Below are 18,354 nucleotides of genomic sequence, written 5' to 3'. Positions count from 1 at the left end.
CAGGGCTAGGATAATAACCTTAGTTGAGGTAACCTGTCCTTAGCATTTGCGTGCATTGACGCATAGTGCCGGCTCCGCTGGCCACGCCTCTATCATAAACAATAGTTTAACATTTTTGAACGTACACAGGCTTTACATTACATCGCAACATTACTATAACTTAACATATGTGGTAGAAACACTGAACCATCTACCATCCACATATCAACACCATAGCAAATACCAAGTATACCACAGCAACCACCTAGCAACACTAAAGCAACCACTTTGCAACACCATAGCAACCACTTGGGATACCATAGCAGCCATCTATCAACACCAAAAAGGGTTTAGCCTTAGTGACCATGTGGGAGCCTAGCAGCAACTCTCTGGAAGTGGGAATCACTTAAGCTGCACAACCAACTCTGCGTTTCCTTCAGGAAATTCACTTTTCTATTTAACTGTGTGTTTAATTATGTATTGAATTGAGAAGGTTCTTTTGAATAATACAATAGTATTAGTCCAGAGAAGCCTCTCAATTCAATACACACAGACACTGAACATCACATTCAACAGACTGGAGCAGACACACTTCTCATTTTAATATTGATCATACTGCATGAAGTTTAACCAACAGTGGCAACAATGGGGGCAGTCTGTCCCTCCTCTGAACATATACTGTAGCTTCCCCTTTACCTCAAAATAAAAAGCAAGACGGGAAAGTACATTCCTGTAAGTCTGTATACGCTTCAGGCTAACATATGATCATATTAAAAAGGCAATTATAAAATACTGTACTTTTATAATGTTGAATGCTCTAATAAATGGAAAAATGAAAACATTAATATGTTAACAAAAGACACATAACGGCCACTGCTTATTTCTGCAGTACAAAAGGTAGGCATGTAACATCACAGGTGGCGGGAGTCACTGTCGCCACGCCCATTGAGTGGCTAATGTTCAGTGTGAATGTCGCAAACACAAAAACGAGAGCTCTTGTGTGACTGACTGTACAAATGACCCTTTTACAAACTGCTGAAAGCCAAAGGGAAAAAACTAACAGAAAACCAGGCACCAAAACGTGATGGGGGAAGAACAAACAAGCCCACAGTAGTTGTGAATTTAGCGACGTGCTAAGTTCTGATATGCCACCTCCTTGTTTAATATAATGTCTTTTCATTATATTAGCTCCACTGACCATATGGGAGCACTTTGTAGTTCTATAATTACAGGATGTAGCCCATCTGTTTCGCTGCATACTTCGTTAGCCTCCTTTAACCCTGTTCTTCAATGCTCAGGACCACCACAGAGCAGCTATTATTTGGGTGGTGGATCATTCTCAGCACTGCAGTTATACTGACATGGTGGTGGTATCTTAGTGGTTTGCCTCGGTTAGCTGGATGTTCCTGGCTAGTTGGATTGCTGTTAAGTCCAACTGCCTTTAACTTGAGCAGATAATCGCTTGTTTTATTCCCAATTTGGCTGTTTTGGGGGCGTGTATATAGCATTTGAACTTAACATATGTCTTAAGATATGTTTTATACCCACGCACAAACTCCACTCTACACCCACCCACACCCACAAACACACACACTATGCAATCTCTTAGTGACAGGAGAAGGCTAAGAAACACATGATTTGCTACCACAAATAGCTTGGGCTATATTTCTTATCTTCTATAAAGCCCAGACATCCTCATTGGCCAGGAAATTCATCATCACCAGTCGCTAATCCTGCTATTTCAACATGCTATACTCAGAAAAAGAGGCCTGATGCTGGAAGATGCTGATGCTTTAAAGATTCTTAAAACCTTGAAGGTTTTGCCTGCTTAAATAAAGCTTGAATAAAAGCCTGGCCCCAGCACTTGTCCTGCCTGAGCGCTGTCTACCTGGGCACCTCTCCTCAATATTTTATACAGACAGAAATGGCCTATTTCGAGCGCCACCACAATGCACCACGGCAGATGGCTCTGATTACTGTAATCTGCTTTGTTGAAAAACAATTTACAAACCTCTGGTCAATTCTGAGGAGGGAGGATAATTTCTCTTTCATAAAAAAGACAAAAACAAGACCATGAGACACAAAATCATAAAACTGGACGAACTGTCATGGCGTCAGTTTGACACAGAGCTAATGCTGATCATTTTGAGCAAATGTGACATTCTATATCAACCTTATATACAGTTTATTATTCAGTTGTTTAACAACTGACCAGCCATAACATTAATACCACCTCCTTGTTTCTACACTCATTGTCCTTTAAATTAGCTCCACTGACCATATAGATACACTTTGTAGTTTACAGACTGTCGTCCATCTGTATCTCTGCATACTTTGTTAGCCTTCTTTCACCCTGTTCTTCAATGGCCATGTCCCCACAGGATGAAAGACTAGAGGATGACCAACAATAAACTTCAGCCTCTGACTTTACATCCACAAGCTGGACCAACCAGGTAGGAGTGTCTAATAGAGTAGACAGTGAGTGGATACAGTGTTTAAAAACTCCAGCAGCACTGCTGTTTCTGATCCACTCGTACCAGCACAAACACTATAGGACTATGAAGTGCTCCTGTATAAATGAAGCTAAAGAAATGGGCAGTCAGTGTAGAAAGAAGGTGGTGTTAATGTCATAGCTGATCGGTGTACGAAAACCAAAAATACCACAGGTATCAAATATGAAACACAATATTTTGACCTCAATAAAACATCACTAATGGAATGAAATGGTAAATGGATCAGCCACATGTTTGGCATCTGAACTTTGCATCTATAGTATATATAAGCATTTGAAGACTTATTCACTAGCTACTGTAAACTGTAAAAATAATATAGAAGTTATGAAGTTATGAGTAAGGCCCTTCGGCTTTAAGAGATACTGTAATTTTACTCTGATCCCATGCAATTCTCATATCTTTCTGATTCATTTAATGCTTCATGATGTAACTTAAACTATTCAAGTGTCACATACAGGTGTGGCTTTAGACGCTAAGAGCCTTTCTTTATTCATGACTTACACTTGAAAAGAAGCTTTTCTCTTGCAGTCTGTTGGCATCCCGGTCATTTTGGTCTATTTATTTTAGATCACTCAGAAAAAAGCAACAATATGCATAATTCCATGCATATAAATGGTGGGTAAATTGTCCATGGGGGATTACATTTTATTGCAGCATCTGCTTTATGGGAGATAAGTTGGCGTGTGTGTGTGTTTATATTGATGAGCCAAAACATTAAGGCCCAGCCCAGATGCTTGTGTGCCCACTGTAGGCACTTTTGATGGTGGACAGGGGTTAGCATGGGGTTAGACTCAGTGGAAGAACATGCTAGCCTTTGCCTTCCCAGTGCTGATAGCATAATGTGAGAAAGGGGGTCTTAGCTACTTGCTGATTTGTCCTTCCTTTGACCCCTGTCAGTAGTTATCCCCAAAAAGATGCTCCAACCCATCTTGCTTCATCTATGAGTGGTCTTAATGTTTTGGCTCACTGGTCTGTATGTGTGTGTGTGTGAGTTAAGTCTGTTACCCTGTGTCCTGTCCATTTCCTCGCCATCTGCCTGATAGCCCCTATCTTCCCACTCCAGAGCTCTCGCTTGACGCACTTCATTGTCATTTTCATCGTCCTCATCATCATCTTCTTCATCATCCTCCTCCCAGGGAGGTTTGCTAATAGGGCTGCGCTCAGCAGGGCGAGCCGGCAGTGACGGGGGCAAATTCGGTGCCACGCTGCACACGGCCACGCCTCTCCGAGGGACTCCAAGGATGTGCGACCCATCCGTCCCGAACGTGCTCAGTTGGGGCGGGCAGGACAGAGTAGCCAGGCCTCCTTCTGCTTTATCATCAGGGTTTCCATGGCATCGGGGCAAAGTGTAAGCCGTAGGACGCACCATGACCTGCGGGGGACCTCCGGTGCCCTCGCTGTTATAGAGAGCGGTGCCGCTGACCCGCACCGCTTTGAACTCAATTGCTTCTGTGCCCTTGTAGCCCATTTCAGTGGAGATGCCCACAGCTTCAGCTCTGGCCCAGTCTTTGCGCAGCACTTTCTTGCGGAAAGCAGCCAGCAGTGTCAGCAACACTAGCACCACAAACAGCAGCACGCCGATGCCGATAATTTCCCCTGGCCCAACGTAAGATAGCGCCTCTGCTTGAAGATCCGAGCCATCCTGTGAAGACGACTGACCGCAGAACTGACCCTCGAAGCCAGCCGTGCAGTTGCAGTAGAAGGCGCCAAATGTGTTTATGCATGCACCACCATTTTCACACTCCTCCCTCTCGCATTCGTTCACATCCTCATCACATCTGTGGGTCAGAGAGTAGGGAAAGTTAGTACTAAACAGTAGGAAGCATCCTAAAATCTTCTCCAGTGTTGCATAACAGAAAATCGCTAACTCTTATGTAAGTTAATTAGAGAGATTAAAGATTGAGTAGGGCTGGGCACCCAGTTGAGTGTCCTGAGGACTGTAGCAGCTGTAGCACGTTTGTGACACCTCCTCCTTATATTGTGAGTATGAGCATGCTAAAACTGCTCTCCAGGGTCTTTCCCAGTTTGGCAAGAATATCACTGCTACAGGAAAGCTAGGCAAGGCTTATGACATTGAATTAGCCTAGCATTGGACACAGAGTTTTTAATTAGGCCTGTAATGTTGGTCAAGTCCTGAGTCCTGCCCAACTTGACCCAACCTGATTCAACCTACAGCACGGTGTTGTGAGTCTGGTCTTTGTCCGAACTTGACCTGACCAATATAATCATCTGAGGCAGACAAACTTTGTTTGAACCAGACCTGACCCGACCCCACCCAACCCACACCACCATATCGTTACTTCTGACTCAAACCAGCCTATTATTACACAAAGTGCAGAATCAATGAAATGATAAAGCTTGTTAAAAATGTGTAATTCAGTGTAAATTCAGCTTAAATGAACTTAATTCATCAAGCAATGCTTTCAAACAGTGTTTTTAGTGCAGATAACCTTTTAACCAGAACGTGCATCTGCTCTCATGCTGTGCGGTGCTGATATAGCCAGATGTTAGCCTTCAATTGCTCAATCCTAAATCTCTATTTCTTCATACTGAACACATTTAAACCTCATGTATAAAAACTGAACCCAATTCCACAGCCATCCCCAGGTCAAAAGTCTGACAGCATAATTTATCTTGCGTTCCCTGGGATCACTCAGCGCAATGATAGACAGATAGTCCGGCGTGTGGAGATGTCCAATGACGTTGGGTTAGTTCAAAAGGTTCAAAAAGGGGCTGATATTATATGCTGCTCCCAGCGTTGGAGGCATCATGTGATGGAGGAGACCTAGCTAACAGGTGGGAATTGATAATGGCTGGTGGGTGGAGGGTGGGAGGAAAATGGAGCCCTTGGAGGCAACCCATGTGGCCAGGGAAGAAAATAAATAAATAATAAACGTAATCAAAAACAGCTGAACTTTATCACAGGTCGACACATATTCAGGAAATGCTGTCCAAACCAGATGTGAGCAGCCATTTCAGAGAGAATGCACTTCAAGATGTTACTCAACTCTGAAAGAGGGGCCAGGTTGTTTGCCATCAGTTGCACACTCAGCTTGTCCCATCCTTTCCTTTTTTCTCATTATCTAAAATTGATCGAGCATAATAATCTGAGCCACCAAGAACTATATACTGGGTCAGAACGTCTGCAAACATTTTTTTTTTCTGGTAAGCAGACAACCAGTGCACTGGCAACAGGGTCATGGACACCTAAAGCTCACTGATGCTCGTAGGGGCCCCACCTCTCAGCTTACAGGACTGCAAGGCTCTACTGCTTACAACATGGTGCCAGACACCACAGGACGCATTCAGAGGTCTTGTGGAGTCCATGCCTTCGAACTTTGTCAGATCTGTTTTGACGGCTCAAAGGGGACCTACTCAGTTTTAGGCAGGCGGCAATATTAATGTTATGGCTGATAGATATATCGGCAAGCAAGTGGGAAAAATGAGTCTCTGTGAATACGATATGCATATCAGCTGCACACTCGGATTGTCCCATCCTTTTATTTTTTTCTCATTATCTAAGCTCTTTTAAGCTCCAAAAGAGAGACTCCACCAGGGGGCTTAATGTTTTAGAATGGCATGTTTTGTAATTTGCGATACTAAATAAATAAACAAACAAATAAATAAATAAAATAAAAATCCTCCCACTGCAACCCACAGAGCATAATATCTGCTTTTAATTATCCGTGGTCAAGAGAATTTCTAAACACCAGATATAAGAGAAGTGATAAGAAAATAAAAAGCACAGGGTTGGACGGAAAGTTTCAAAGACGTCAAACTTTTGATTAAAATGATGAATGACGTTAAGGAAAGAGTCTGTAATTATATGCAGCAATGTTGCATAATTTAAACCACCAAACACTTATGTAAGGCAATTATATTTTAACTTTGGGAAAGAAATCCCCCTGAATGCCCCTGAATGCTGGTCTGTATGAACTTAAGCATGTCCGCAGAAAGTAACAGCACGTTTTTACTTGCTTTAAATGAAAGATCATTGCTTTGAAAATAGTTAAAACAAAGAAAGCAGAGATTCACAGAAAGTGCTCTAGGTGTGTGAAACTATACTGGGCAATATGAAGAAACCCACCCGGAAGCGCTAATTGTTTCGCTCCTGTCGTTAAGGCAAAACAATGGGTTCAAAAACTCTCCAAAATGTTTGAATTTATAACGATGAGGTGCACAAAATTGCATTTTTTTAAGACGTCCCAGCATGGTGTTAAACTTTATGGACTTAGGCTTAATGAAAAAAAACTGAAAGCCCTGTAAAAACATTGTGACATAAATTGCCGATGAGTAAAATGTATTTAAAAAAATTATGTAAATGGGTTTGATTAATTCCTAGTCTGCTGCTTTATGGCATGGGAAGCTGGAAATTCATCACACACACACACAAACCTACTTGACTTGATGAATATGCTGTGATATACAGTATGGTTGCGGTTAAGCAAAAACTGTGTATCTTCATTTTTGTATACATGCACATATCAGCCATAACATTAGCACCACTAACAGGTGAATTGAAAGACATTGATTATCTACAGTGGCTGCTAGGTAGCAAGTGAACAGTCAGTTCTTGAAGGTGATGTGTTAAAAAACAGAAAAACGTATCAAGCATAAGAATCTGAACCACTAAATTATGATGGCTAGACAACTAAGTCAGAACATCTCCAAAACATTAGGTGATTCTTCTTTTTTTTTCTGGTATGCAGACAACCAGTGAACCACCAACAGGGTGAGACACCTTGGGCTCACTGATGCTCATGAAGGCTTCACCTCGCAGCTTACAGGACTTAAAGGACCTGCTGCTAACAACTTGTTGGCAGATAGCACAGGACGAATGGTCAGATCTGTATTGACTATGCTATGGCTATGGTTTTTTAACAACACTTACATTTTACATTTAATTATTAGTTAAAGATCAACACCTTAAAGCATGTGTATGGTATACAGTGCTGTACCTTTTTGCATAAAGACTTATTTTTGATTTTGGTTGGACCAAAAAGCTGCAAACAGCTGGTTGAAGCACCTTTCCCCTTGTTTATATTATACACATCCTTTAATGTAACAAAACCTTATCCCATATCATTAGGATTACATTTCACACAGTGTTAACAATGTAACCATGGTGTAAAATGATGAAAATGACAAAAATAAATGGTTTCGATTCAACACAGTAAAGCACTGCCAGCCTGGTCCAGAGACAAAGCCACTGCACTGCTGCCCTCTAATGGACAAGCACTCCTTATTCACCCCCCATATTCACTGACTCATTACTATGGATGCAATCACTGAGCTCTAATTAATGCAATATCCATCAATAATTATATCCAGCCATAATGACATTATGAGGAACTTAATTAAGAATAAGCAGGACATGTGCAATTGGCAAATGAAACTGAATTGAGGGATTAGATCTAGTGAGTAAGTGTGTGCGCATGCATAATTTTGTGTGTGTGTGCATGTGTGTGGGAGGTGCATGGTTTGACTGATGACTGCGTGCGTACAAAAAAGATTGCACTACACTATTAAAACTGGAAACGTTAAAAGCTCTTTTTTGCCTTATCAATATTCTAACAGATTTGTTTTAAAAAATCAAAATTGATCTTTGACTTTTTCCCTGAGCTAATTAATCTGGAATAAACTGAATTCAACTACTGATGAAGTAATTATGCTTGTCAATCATTTTGAGCTTGGCACGCATCTCTAATGTGCCTGTGTAATTAGAACACATCAATGGGATACAAATCAGAGCACACTGCTAACTAACAGTGGTTTTGTTAAAAGTAACATAGAAAATGTTGCCCATATGCTTTTCATATCTTATGTTTTGACGTTTATGACATTTGTATGTGTTCACGATCACGATCCCGGGCGAGCCCCCAATTCTCTTGCGGTTAGACCCTAAAGAAGTACATAATTTCCATTTTAGAGGAACAAAAGGGGGGGAACACTAGATGGTTCTCACATGCCCATAAGAGCTCTAGTAGAAAATGTAAATTACTATTTGAACTGCATTGGAAGCCAGTCATGCAGCACACACACACACTCTCACGCATGCACACACAGAGTGAGAGAAAAAAACAAAATCCCTAACAGTAATATAAATAGTCTTAAGCCTAGTCCAGCTGTTGTCTAACTGTATCCGGACACAGAAAACGCATTGCACTTACTCTTGAGGTAAATGTGGTCAAGATGCATCTCTGATTGCCTCTGAATGTGGTTTGTGTGGTCCAATTGTGATCCACAATGCGTCCATGGGCATGTTTACATCCTGCTTTTCATGTGGTGAAGTGGAACCTGATTGTGATTTGATTCATTTATTAATGCAAAGGTGTAAACAGCCTCTCAGAAGCAACAAGGGTCGATTCTGGGCCCATTTGGGAAGGGGCTTGTTTTTACACTGGAGAATTTCAGTGAATCCATTGCACACTTCCACTCATCACTTTTTTTGTACATTTACTGCTAACTTGTATATAACAAAATACCATATACATCTTTGGTAGGCTATCAACATTCCAGCAGTGCTTACAAGCGGCTACTGAATAGAAAAGCTGCAAACAAAGAGCATTCTCACTCTTTAGCCACAGAGACATGTTTTGTGCCATAATCGCAACGCAGGTGCTCACACTGCCTTCCTCTGTTTCCTTCCCCATCATTACAAAACATGAACCGGGACTTGTGGGACAAAATGAGCCAATCACATTACTTAAAGCATAGTCTTAGGAGCAGATGTGTTGAAACAGACCACACCAGAAGTCACTTGAACCCAACTGCAGACCACTGTTTTTACCCAGCTTTTACAGCCTTCACACTTGAACAATTGTACCAAACACTTGGCAAACAGTCTGGAGTCTAGGGAAAAAAGCTGAAACAGACTGTTTCTGTTAATGTGCTTTGAATCCTCATTAATATTTTGTCCAGTTTTTCACTTCTTGATATAATATGACTATAGCAGTTGTTCCTTACATTACGTCAAAATTCTCTGATGAATGGACAAATAGAAATGCTTCAGATAAAATATTATTAACAATGAGTTCCACTGAAAGATAAGAAGGTTTTTTTGTGTGTAACAGGGACAATGTGTAAATGAGTTCTGTCCAGATTCCAGGCTGGAACACTCCTTATAACTCAAGGTGAATGGGTGGAGATAAACTGCTGTAAGCTAAAGAGGTGAAAATGTGTAAATGCAAATTTCTTTAGACGTTTGACATCATGAAAAACACTGAATGACATGTTTACAGTCAGTAACATGCAGCTTTCTAAGAAAAAAAAACAATATATGGAAAGTAAGCTACAAAATCAGCATTTTTGGCATTAATTGGTCTGGTGACATCATCAAAAACAATATCCTCCCGATTCAGCTTAGAGTGATTTAGTTCCGCCCACTAATGAAAAATTAGGCAGTGATTTTGAATGAGGCACAATATAGGACAGCCAATCAGAGCAGAGGTCCTTTACATGAGTCTACATGAGGCACTGGTACAAAAATGTTTGTATAATTTTGAAGGGTATAGATTTACATTTACATTTAGCTGACGCTCTTATCCAGAGCTACTTACAAGGTTACTCGTATTACAGAGGTGGGCCAATGTAGTGTTAGGAGTCTTGCCCGAAGACTCTTGTATGGTGTAGCACAGACTGGGAATCAAACCCCAGTCTCCCACGTGGTGAGGTAGCTCTAGCAGGTAGTGGTATTATCTGTTGGGCCACACCAACCACTCATCCCCATAGAGAGATTGGGGATGAGTGGGGAAAAAAATATGAGGCAAATGTAGGATACGAGCACTTTAACTGGACATAAATAATCAGACACTCTTGTATGTGTTGTTTTCAAATACAGGCATCATGACAATATTTGATCAATCTTTTCATGTTGTGGATATTGTCAGTGCCTAAAGATCACTGACCAACTGCATGACTCATTACAGAGAGTGTAATTAGTTCTGTTGAATTGGATGTAGTGCAGCAGATTCAGAATACCCCTCTGTATTAGGTATGGGAGAGTATTTGCATAGCAGGTTTTAAAATCTGCTGCTACTAGTGCATTAATATGTATGTCAAAATACTGCGATAAATAATGTGTATCAAGAAAATGTCTTTAAATATCATGATGTAACATTTTTAAATATCGCCCAGCCCTATTTTCAAACACAATGCTTTTAAAAGTGTAGAGTGTGTTAAGTAAAACCTGGTCCTCTTACATGAGTCCAGTGAAGCCTCTGGGACAGCCGCAGAGGAAGGTGCTGCCCACTGCTTTGCAGTCTCCTCCGTTCTGACAGGGCGTGGGAACGCAGGACGTGACCTCTGTCTCACAGCGGGCTCCGGTGTACTGCGGGGGACAGCTGCAGGAAAACGCTGTGGGGTCACAAGTGTGATGATCAGACAACATGACATATATGTACACAGTACAGGAGAAAAAGTTCAGAAACCACACTTGTTTGTAAAAAAATATATAAAAAAAGAGCAGGGCACGTCCTAAATAATGTTCCGATGATTCGAGCAAGATTTTTAATAACTTTACCCAAGCATCTCACACACCTCTGCAGGATATAAACATAATTAAATTAAATGTTTTTTTTTAAGTAAAAGGGTAAAACAACTTGCCTACGTAGTTTGGATGCTAGCTAGCAAGCATAATAGCTAATCTAGCTAAAGGTTTAGTAAGGTAAAGATCACACAGCTTTAAAACTTACTAAAGCTTCAGTTGGTTTAGCAACTATGCTAGCAATCAAACTTGCTATATATACCACAGACTAACAAGTTATTTTGCCTTTTTCCTTAAAGACCATTTTTACTGTGTATAGCACATTAGTTTAAAAAGAAACACCCACAGATTCAATAATCTCAAACTCGTAAGATTTAAGTTTTGATCCCATGACCCAGATATGTGTAACCTGCGCAGCAGTTTTTCCCAATACTGCTCTGTGCATTGTAGTGTGAGATGTGAACTCAAGGCGAAGTAAATGTTACTTTGCATTATCGTTTAAGGGAACAGGCTGTCTATACAGGGTGAAAGGAGTGCTGTGGAGCTTAATTTGTGAGATATTGTGACCAAAGCAAAGAAAAAACAAAAAATTTTATTGAGACCCAGGGAATTGTGTTAACTTGTGAAAAATGGGTGTAATATGTGACTGAACTTAACTAAAATAGAAACATATATGTATCTGTACAGTACCGTGTTTTCTGTACCTACTCAAGCTCAGAATAGCGTAGTTAGTTAGCCAATTGGTTTGAGTACTTGATTTGGGATAACTAAAACATGGATGGCAGGTATACTCCATGTACACCTTCTGCTTTCGCACTGGACCATGACAACGCTGGACATTGACAGACTACACTTGGCTATTTGCCAATCGCTGAGCTCAGTGCAGCAAAAATCCCACTGAAAATAAAGTGTGGTGATTTTCCCTCATTCATTCTAAAAGCAGCTTAACACACATCCACACACATACAAAACACATCTGCAGCATGCTTGCTCTGCATCTCACCACCAGAGGGCAGGCTGGCACAGACTGCTCCATTCTGGCAGGGCGTCCCAAGGCAGGGGTCAGGGTAAAGCACACAGCCCAGCTTCACCTCACTGAGGGCGGCCACTTCCGCATAGCGGCTTCTCTTGTTCTGCAGCGGCAGCTCGTTTCCGTTCAGGACGGCCGCACCCAGGCAGCCCTGGAAGCCGTCCCGTGGGCGCGGGGGTCCCTGCCCGCCTCCGGCCGACACCGGTCCGCGCACCACCTGTGCCCCGAAGAACAGCGAGCCGTTGGCGGCCAGTGGCCAGAGGTGGACGGGGGCCCGCGTGGCCCGCCGGCGCTCCACATAGCTGTCGTCCAGCGAGAGCAAAGTGTAGTTGCGGGTCAGCTCCAGGGTCACCGTGTGCCAGGCACCGTCGTTGATGGGTCGGCCCGAAATGCCCAGGATATCCAGGCTGTTATCGCAGTCGAGCTGGAACCACAGCCGTCCCTCCTCAATCTGAATACACACACACACATGTGGGGGGCATTATAAAGCTCATAGTTTATTCCTGTAATTGCTTACGAAAGGGAAACATGTTTACTGGAGTAATTTGATTGATGCTGAAAATTATTTGCAATTGAAATTTAACTTGAGACTGAAAAAATTACTGAAAATCTCTATTAAAAAACGACTAATATTTAATGCTGATAAACGTGGGGTGTTAAAAAGGACGTTTACTGAACAACTAAATAATGGAAGATAATAGGATAATGGGAAATTTACCCTGGTATTTATTAACCAACTCATTTGAGCAATAAACATAATATTAAACGAGCAACAATTACTATGAAAGGCCTTTAATCATCTATGATAAACTCCCCGAGCAATAGATTTGTCACCTTGCGTGTTTAAGGTGGTAGTAACCTTAGGCTCCTGCAGATGGCACTGCACAAGGATGATCAGGCTATAAAAGCCTGCCTGTGTATCATTATGTGGGTCCATCAGCAGTGGCAAAAATCCCAGCCACTGACGAAAGGGATTATTGTTGTGTTTCACGGCAGGTAAAAATTTGTAGTTTGTAGGGATCAACATAGGTCCTTCACAACACATTTTTGGAAGAACACTCCACAGGACACAGAGTTGAAGAGAATAGAGCCGTATGGCCATACGCTTTGATACACCTGCAAATTCAGCTACTTCCTTTACACTATGCAAAAAAAAGCAATCACTCCTTTTTGCCAATCATTAACACATGCATTCTACTTAATGCTGCCTTGAAGCCAATTCTAATTATTATGTTTAACATTTTTGATTGTGATATTTTTGATTATGTGGGAGAAAAAAACATTTTGTTTGTAGCATTTAAGGCATATAGTATTTACACATATTTATAATAAATAAATGTGTTATTCACATTAATCTGTGGATCAACATACCATAAAAACAGTGACAAAATTATAATTGTTTTTTAATCAGGTCTATTTTATGCAAAAAAGTGAATCAAATAACAGCACCCCAAATAGGCCATTTGTCATTATGCAAACTGCATCCTTATTTGGTTAGATATAATGCATTCAACTCATCTGCTAATTAATAAGCCTTTCCTAGTTAAGATGAATGTGTTAATTAAACACTACACTGCAGAACAGGGCTGCAAGAGGACCAACCAACCACTGCTTTCTAGCATAAAAGAGGAAACAGTGAACAAGAAAGACAGACTACGCTGAAGATATTTCGTGCCTCTAGAATAATAAAATGTCGTAGGAGTGGAATTCCATTCAGTCTCTACCTGATGACTCATCCTGAATTTAATTCTACTGCTTTATCGATTGTTCCAGTCCAGCTCACTTAGAAATCAACTGCATTTTGTCAGGCGCCGTACAAAACAAAGCCATCAGCAGTTTGCTTTGCCCTTGGCCAATGAAAGTATTAAAGCATGTTTGGGATTGCGGAGGGTGCTGTGGCCTGTGTCTATGTGTGAGCGACAATACTGTTTTACTCGTTATACGTTTTTACAGATCTTGAAAGTTTGAAGGCCAAACTATTACCTTGTGTTTGAGCTTCAGGGTGAGGTTAGTTACAAAGATGCATCATTTTATAGAAAATGCTCATAAAAAGTACAGAGTGTGTGAATGGGGTGCTGAATCGTACCCAGGATGATAGGAAAACATTAACTTTTAATACTGTGTGAACACTTGGCTGGTTGGGTGTTGAAAAAATGCTTTTTACTAATTGTCCCAGTAAATGTCCCACATAGATAGGAATACACACATTTGTTTGTGGGTTTGTGTGTGTGTGTATAAGTGTGTGTGTACTGACCTTCAGCATGGTGCAGGGGTCAGCGCGGGTGTACATGATGACTCCTCTGCTCTGCAGGGTTCTGATCTTCAGGCCGAGCTTCATGTCCTGACCCTTACTGCTGTCGGTCACCCGGTATTTAATGTAGCTATTTCCAGCAAAACTCAGAGACGTCTGACCTAGCGGAGCGCAACACAGAGAATACAACAGGACATGCATGCATACAAACACAAGCGTCAACACAATGTACTGAACACATTCACTGCTGAGTTTAAATCAGCAGGACATCGGTATTACTGGGATGCCTTCACATCCTTCGCTTTGGTTTGAAAACAACAACAGCTTGATCAGATAAAGCTGGTTCTCAGGTTAGTCTTGTGACCAAGCACTAAGAGAGTGGTGTCCAACCATGGCCTCAACTTAGCATGACTCTTCTCATCTATATATTATAACTGATGAAGTACAAAAGAGAAAAAGAGAAAGTGGACATCCAGTTTCTGTTCAGGGTTGGAAATGCAACACTCTTAAAGAGGGGGCATAAGGGATTATTACACACTAAGGTGTATTATTCAGTATCTACAGGGACTTCTGTACAATCTGGTGGGCCTTTTCTTTGGTAATAGAAGTTTGTAATAACACATCTTACCTGCTGGCAGGCCCCAGGCTAAGGAGTTAACCCCTAAAAGAGATTATGGACCGCAGGTGGGCCATCACAAACCTATAAAGAATCCTTACTAAAGAATACCCCCCCCCCCCCAGTTTGTACAGAAGTACAAGAATAATACACCTTTCTGCAATAAGGAGTTAATGGTAGAAGCAATAAGGACAGCAATGATGTGCCAGTACATCACTGGAGTGCAAATGCTTCAGAGCTTTAAATGACTCAATGTTAATGTGATGTGTAAATATTGGAACATCACAAGCCTGAAGACATACTGGTGTCAAGCAAAAACCTTGTATCTCAATGTAATCTGAATCAACCTGTCATGAAGAATGGACCAACAGAATTGCTCCAGTACTTTTTACCTTCTGTAAACGTACCATTTTGGAGATACGAGATGTTTTGAGTCACAATGACGATATGTCCATAGAGACGAGGGTGTCAACAAGACAGCATTTAAGCTCTTATCAGTAAATACAGTGTTTGTGATTTGGAGGTTTAGTAAATAGACACCTACATAGCCTAATCTGTTTGTCTCTGGGGGCCAAATTGCTTTGTTTGTGGTGGGCCAAGGGCCAAAAAGACAGACAATAACAACAGACAATACAAGTGTGTATGCAAACACACTGGATGAGGAGGAGGGGTTAGGGTAGTTTTCTTTGGATCATCTCCAGAGGCCAACTTTAAAATGCAGGCCACACTTGTGTGTGGGAAACTCTACACACATCAGTTGTACCCACACATGTTGAGGCATGTGCCTTGTATCTGCTCTATATCTGTTTTCATTGTTTAAAAGGACACCTCCCGATATCCACATTTTCAATAGCTCTACCCATTTCTATGTTCACCCCCATCAAAAGTGTATCCATGTAAACTTCATGTAAACTGGCTTATATGTTTTTTTTCTCTACACAGTATGTGGGCAGAATGCACATTAAACCGATGCAAATATAAGTAAAAATAAGCCCTTTATTTATCTGGCCCACGGGTCTCACTAACCTGCACACTGGTCCAGCGTGCCAGGCAAGCACTGGCAGACAGAGGGCGCTGCTGGGCCACTGCGTACGCACTGCATGTCAGATGGACAGGCCTGGCCTTCACACAGCTCTAAAGACGACGGACATAGTCCACCTGCCACAGGGAGGATTTGTTAACACACAAGCTAAAGATAAGTGCTTTAAACCTGCAGCTGAAAAGATGACATAGAAAAATAAAGTAAACAGTGGTTAGCGAGGCAAAACCCTCTTAGCTGAATGCTAATACAGTCTTTCAGGGATGTTTGATACATACACTGTCACTCAAAAGTTTGGAATCATCGTTCATGAATAATAGGCACTTCAGCATGAGTTCATAAGTAGATTACTTCCATTTTATGAATGGCTTTAACATCAGGACAGCAATGCTACTTTGCTTTTGTCCCAACCCAGACTTTACTCAGCTTTAATAAAATGTAAAAAAAAAATGTATAGTATAATATTTATCATTGAAAAATGTCTTGATGCTCAAAAAATGCTTTGTACCAGTATACATTGTGACCATAATTCATAGTATTTTACACCACCTTGAACCATTATACTTCTTATTATGACCTGCAAGGCCAGGTAGTTAAAAGGAAAAGACTATTTCGGTGTGTGAGGTAATCAGAGCCGTTACCTGGGCAAGTGCAGCTCTCTGTCCGTGTAAAACGTGGCGAAACGAAGCTGACTCTGGACGTGCTGTAGGTGACCAGGCCACTGGGCTCCAGACTCAGGCTGAGCTCACACACCCTGTCCCCACACTCCAGCTCACTGGAACAGCTCTGGTCCACCACATCCACCATCTGCAGTTATGAGGGACAGTACAGTAAGTTCCATCTTAATTATATCAGTGATTGAAATTATCACTATCATTATTTTTAGATATTATAATTATATTATAGACAGAAATGTTAACATTTACCATTACCATTTTTGTTGCTGTTACAGCAACAACAGCATGTTGTAATTTAATATTACTTATTTTTCACATATACACCACATGGACAAAAGTATTGGGACACCTGTGGGTTCATGGTTTCTTCTAAATGTAAGGATTTTGGATCATTGCTGTGAAGACTGCATATAGCGACAAGAACGTTAGTGAGGTCAGGATGTTGGATGATCACCAACCCAATGCTGGGGGGTCTTTATACCCCTTCAGCCCATGCCTTGGATTAGGCATGGTGCCAATAGGTTTATGTTTATCTGCTCCAGATAGTCCTATTCTATTGCCAGTACTTCTCTTCAGGGACTGGACAAGCTGTGTTTGCATACTGTGTCAGCAATAGGTGCAACTAAATGTATCTGATTGCATTCATTAGAAAGAGTGTCCACAAACATAGACATATAGAGTGTATCTCACTGAAACAAGGATTTTAGTGCAGATTCAACACTTTTAACTGTTACCAATTGTGGGTTTGCAGGAAAAGAGGGGATATTTTACTGTGATATGTGTTTGATGAAAAGTTGTATGCCTTATGTTTTGAAAAGAATAAATATACTTTGTCTTTGTCAAGTTGTTTTTGGCTAAAAAAAAGGCTATATGAACAGTATCAATACAGAATGTATATCTAATAAAAAATTACTTAAACCCCATAAACCCTTTAATCTCTTTATGTATGCACATTTCATTATTGTCAGAATTTAAATCTGTTTCATAGGCCCTAACATAGAACCTTGTGGGACTTCACAATATATACAGCTATACAATAAACCTGGAGTTTAAAGGGTTAACTATGTAATTATGTAATAATATAGCAAAACAACAACAGCTTGACTTTCAGTCTCTAAACAAAGATGAAAATATTCACAGCTATATCACTGTCTACACCTGATATGTAACTATATATTATCCTGGTGGATGTTTCGAAGGTAAACGGTTGCAGCACGGTATAAACTGCACGGCTATTTACCTCCACTGTGACTTTTTATAAGGACAGTAATTGGACACTGTTATCAAAGATATTAAAATGTAAAACGGTGTGTTTATCACTAGGTTTTATAGAGCAACACATCATTAAAACTGATAATCATTTTATCTCTAACCTTTAGAGCTCCCCTCAGCTGTTCCCGCACCTCCCCGAGCCTTAGCGCCAGCTCCCCCGGCCCCACATAGCCTCCGTCCGGCGCCTCCACCGCCAGAAGCACCTCAAGCTGTGAGGTGCGCCCCACTGGCTGCACCCCCAGAATATGCAGAGGGTCTGGGCTCTGGGCAACACCTCCAGCACCCAGCCCTGCTCCCCCCAGCGCGGTCCGCAGAGCTCTCTTGACATCCTGCAGGTACAGGCCCACAAAGTCCTCCGGGGAAAGGTCCTGAAAGCGCAGAGTGACCGCATTCTGGACCATCTCCTCTGTGGCCTGCTCCACCTGCACTGCCACGTCCACTGTCACTGAGAAGCGGCCGTCACTGACTGTAGCGTTCATGAAGTACCTGGAG

At 41.4% G+C, this 18,354-nt stretch overlaps 1 protein-coding gene across 1 annotated transcript in view; it reads right to left on the bottom strand.

Moving 5' to 3' along the window:
- The window catches only part of fat3b (FAT atypical cadherin 3b), a 102,766-nt gene that overhangs the window by 11,615 nt on the left and 72,797 nt on the right, over positions 1 to 18,354 (bottom strand). The window contains exons 21-27 of the mRNA XM_072659515.1: positions 17,964 to 18,348; positions 16,555 to 16,720; positions 15,901 to 16,032; positions 14,262 to 14,419; positions 11,981 to 12,458; positions 10,694 to 10,847; positions 3,498 to 4,270 (exon numbers count right to left, since the gene is read on the bottom strand). Of these exons, the coding sequence (XP_072515616.1) occupies positions 3,498 to 4,270; positions 10,694 to 10,847; positions 11,981 to 12,458; positions 14,262 to 14,419; positions 15,901 to 16,032; positions 16,555 to 16,720; positions 17,964 to 18,348 (2,246 nt within the window). The remainder of the gene's footprint in view (positions 1 to 3,497; positions 4,271 to 10,693; positions 10,848 to 11,980; positions 12,459 to 14,261; positions 14,420 to 15,900; positions 16,033 to 16,554; positions 16,721 to 17,963; positions 18,349 to 18,354) is intronic.

This window comes from Salminus brasiliensis, chromosome 16 (genome assembly GCF_030463535.1).
Source record: "Salminus brasiliensis chromosome 16, fSalBra1.hap2, whole genome shotgun sequence".
Taxonomy (NCBI): domain Eukaryota; kingdom Metazoa; phylum Chordata; class Actinopteri; order Characiformes; family Bryconidae; genus Salminus; species Salminus brasiliensis.
Note: the sequence above shows the minus strand (reverse complement) of the source record. Positions and strands in the feature narration are given on the sequence as shown.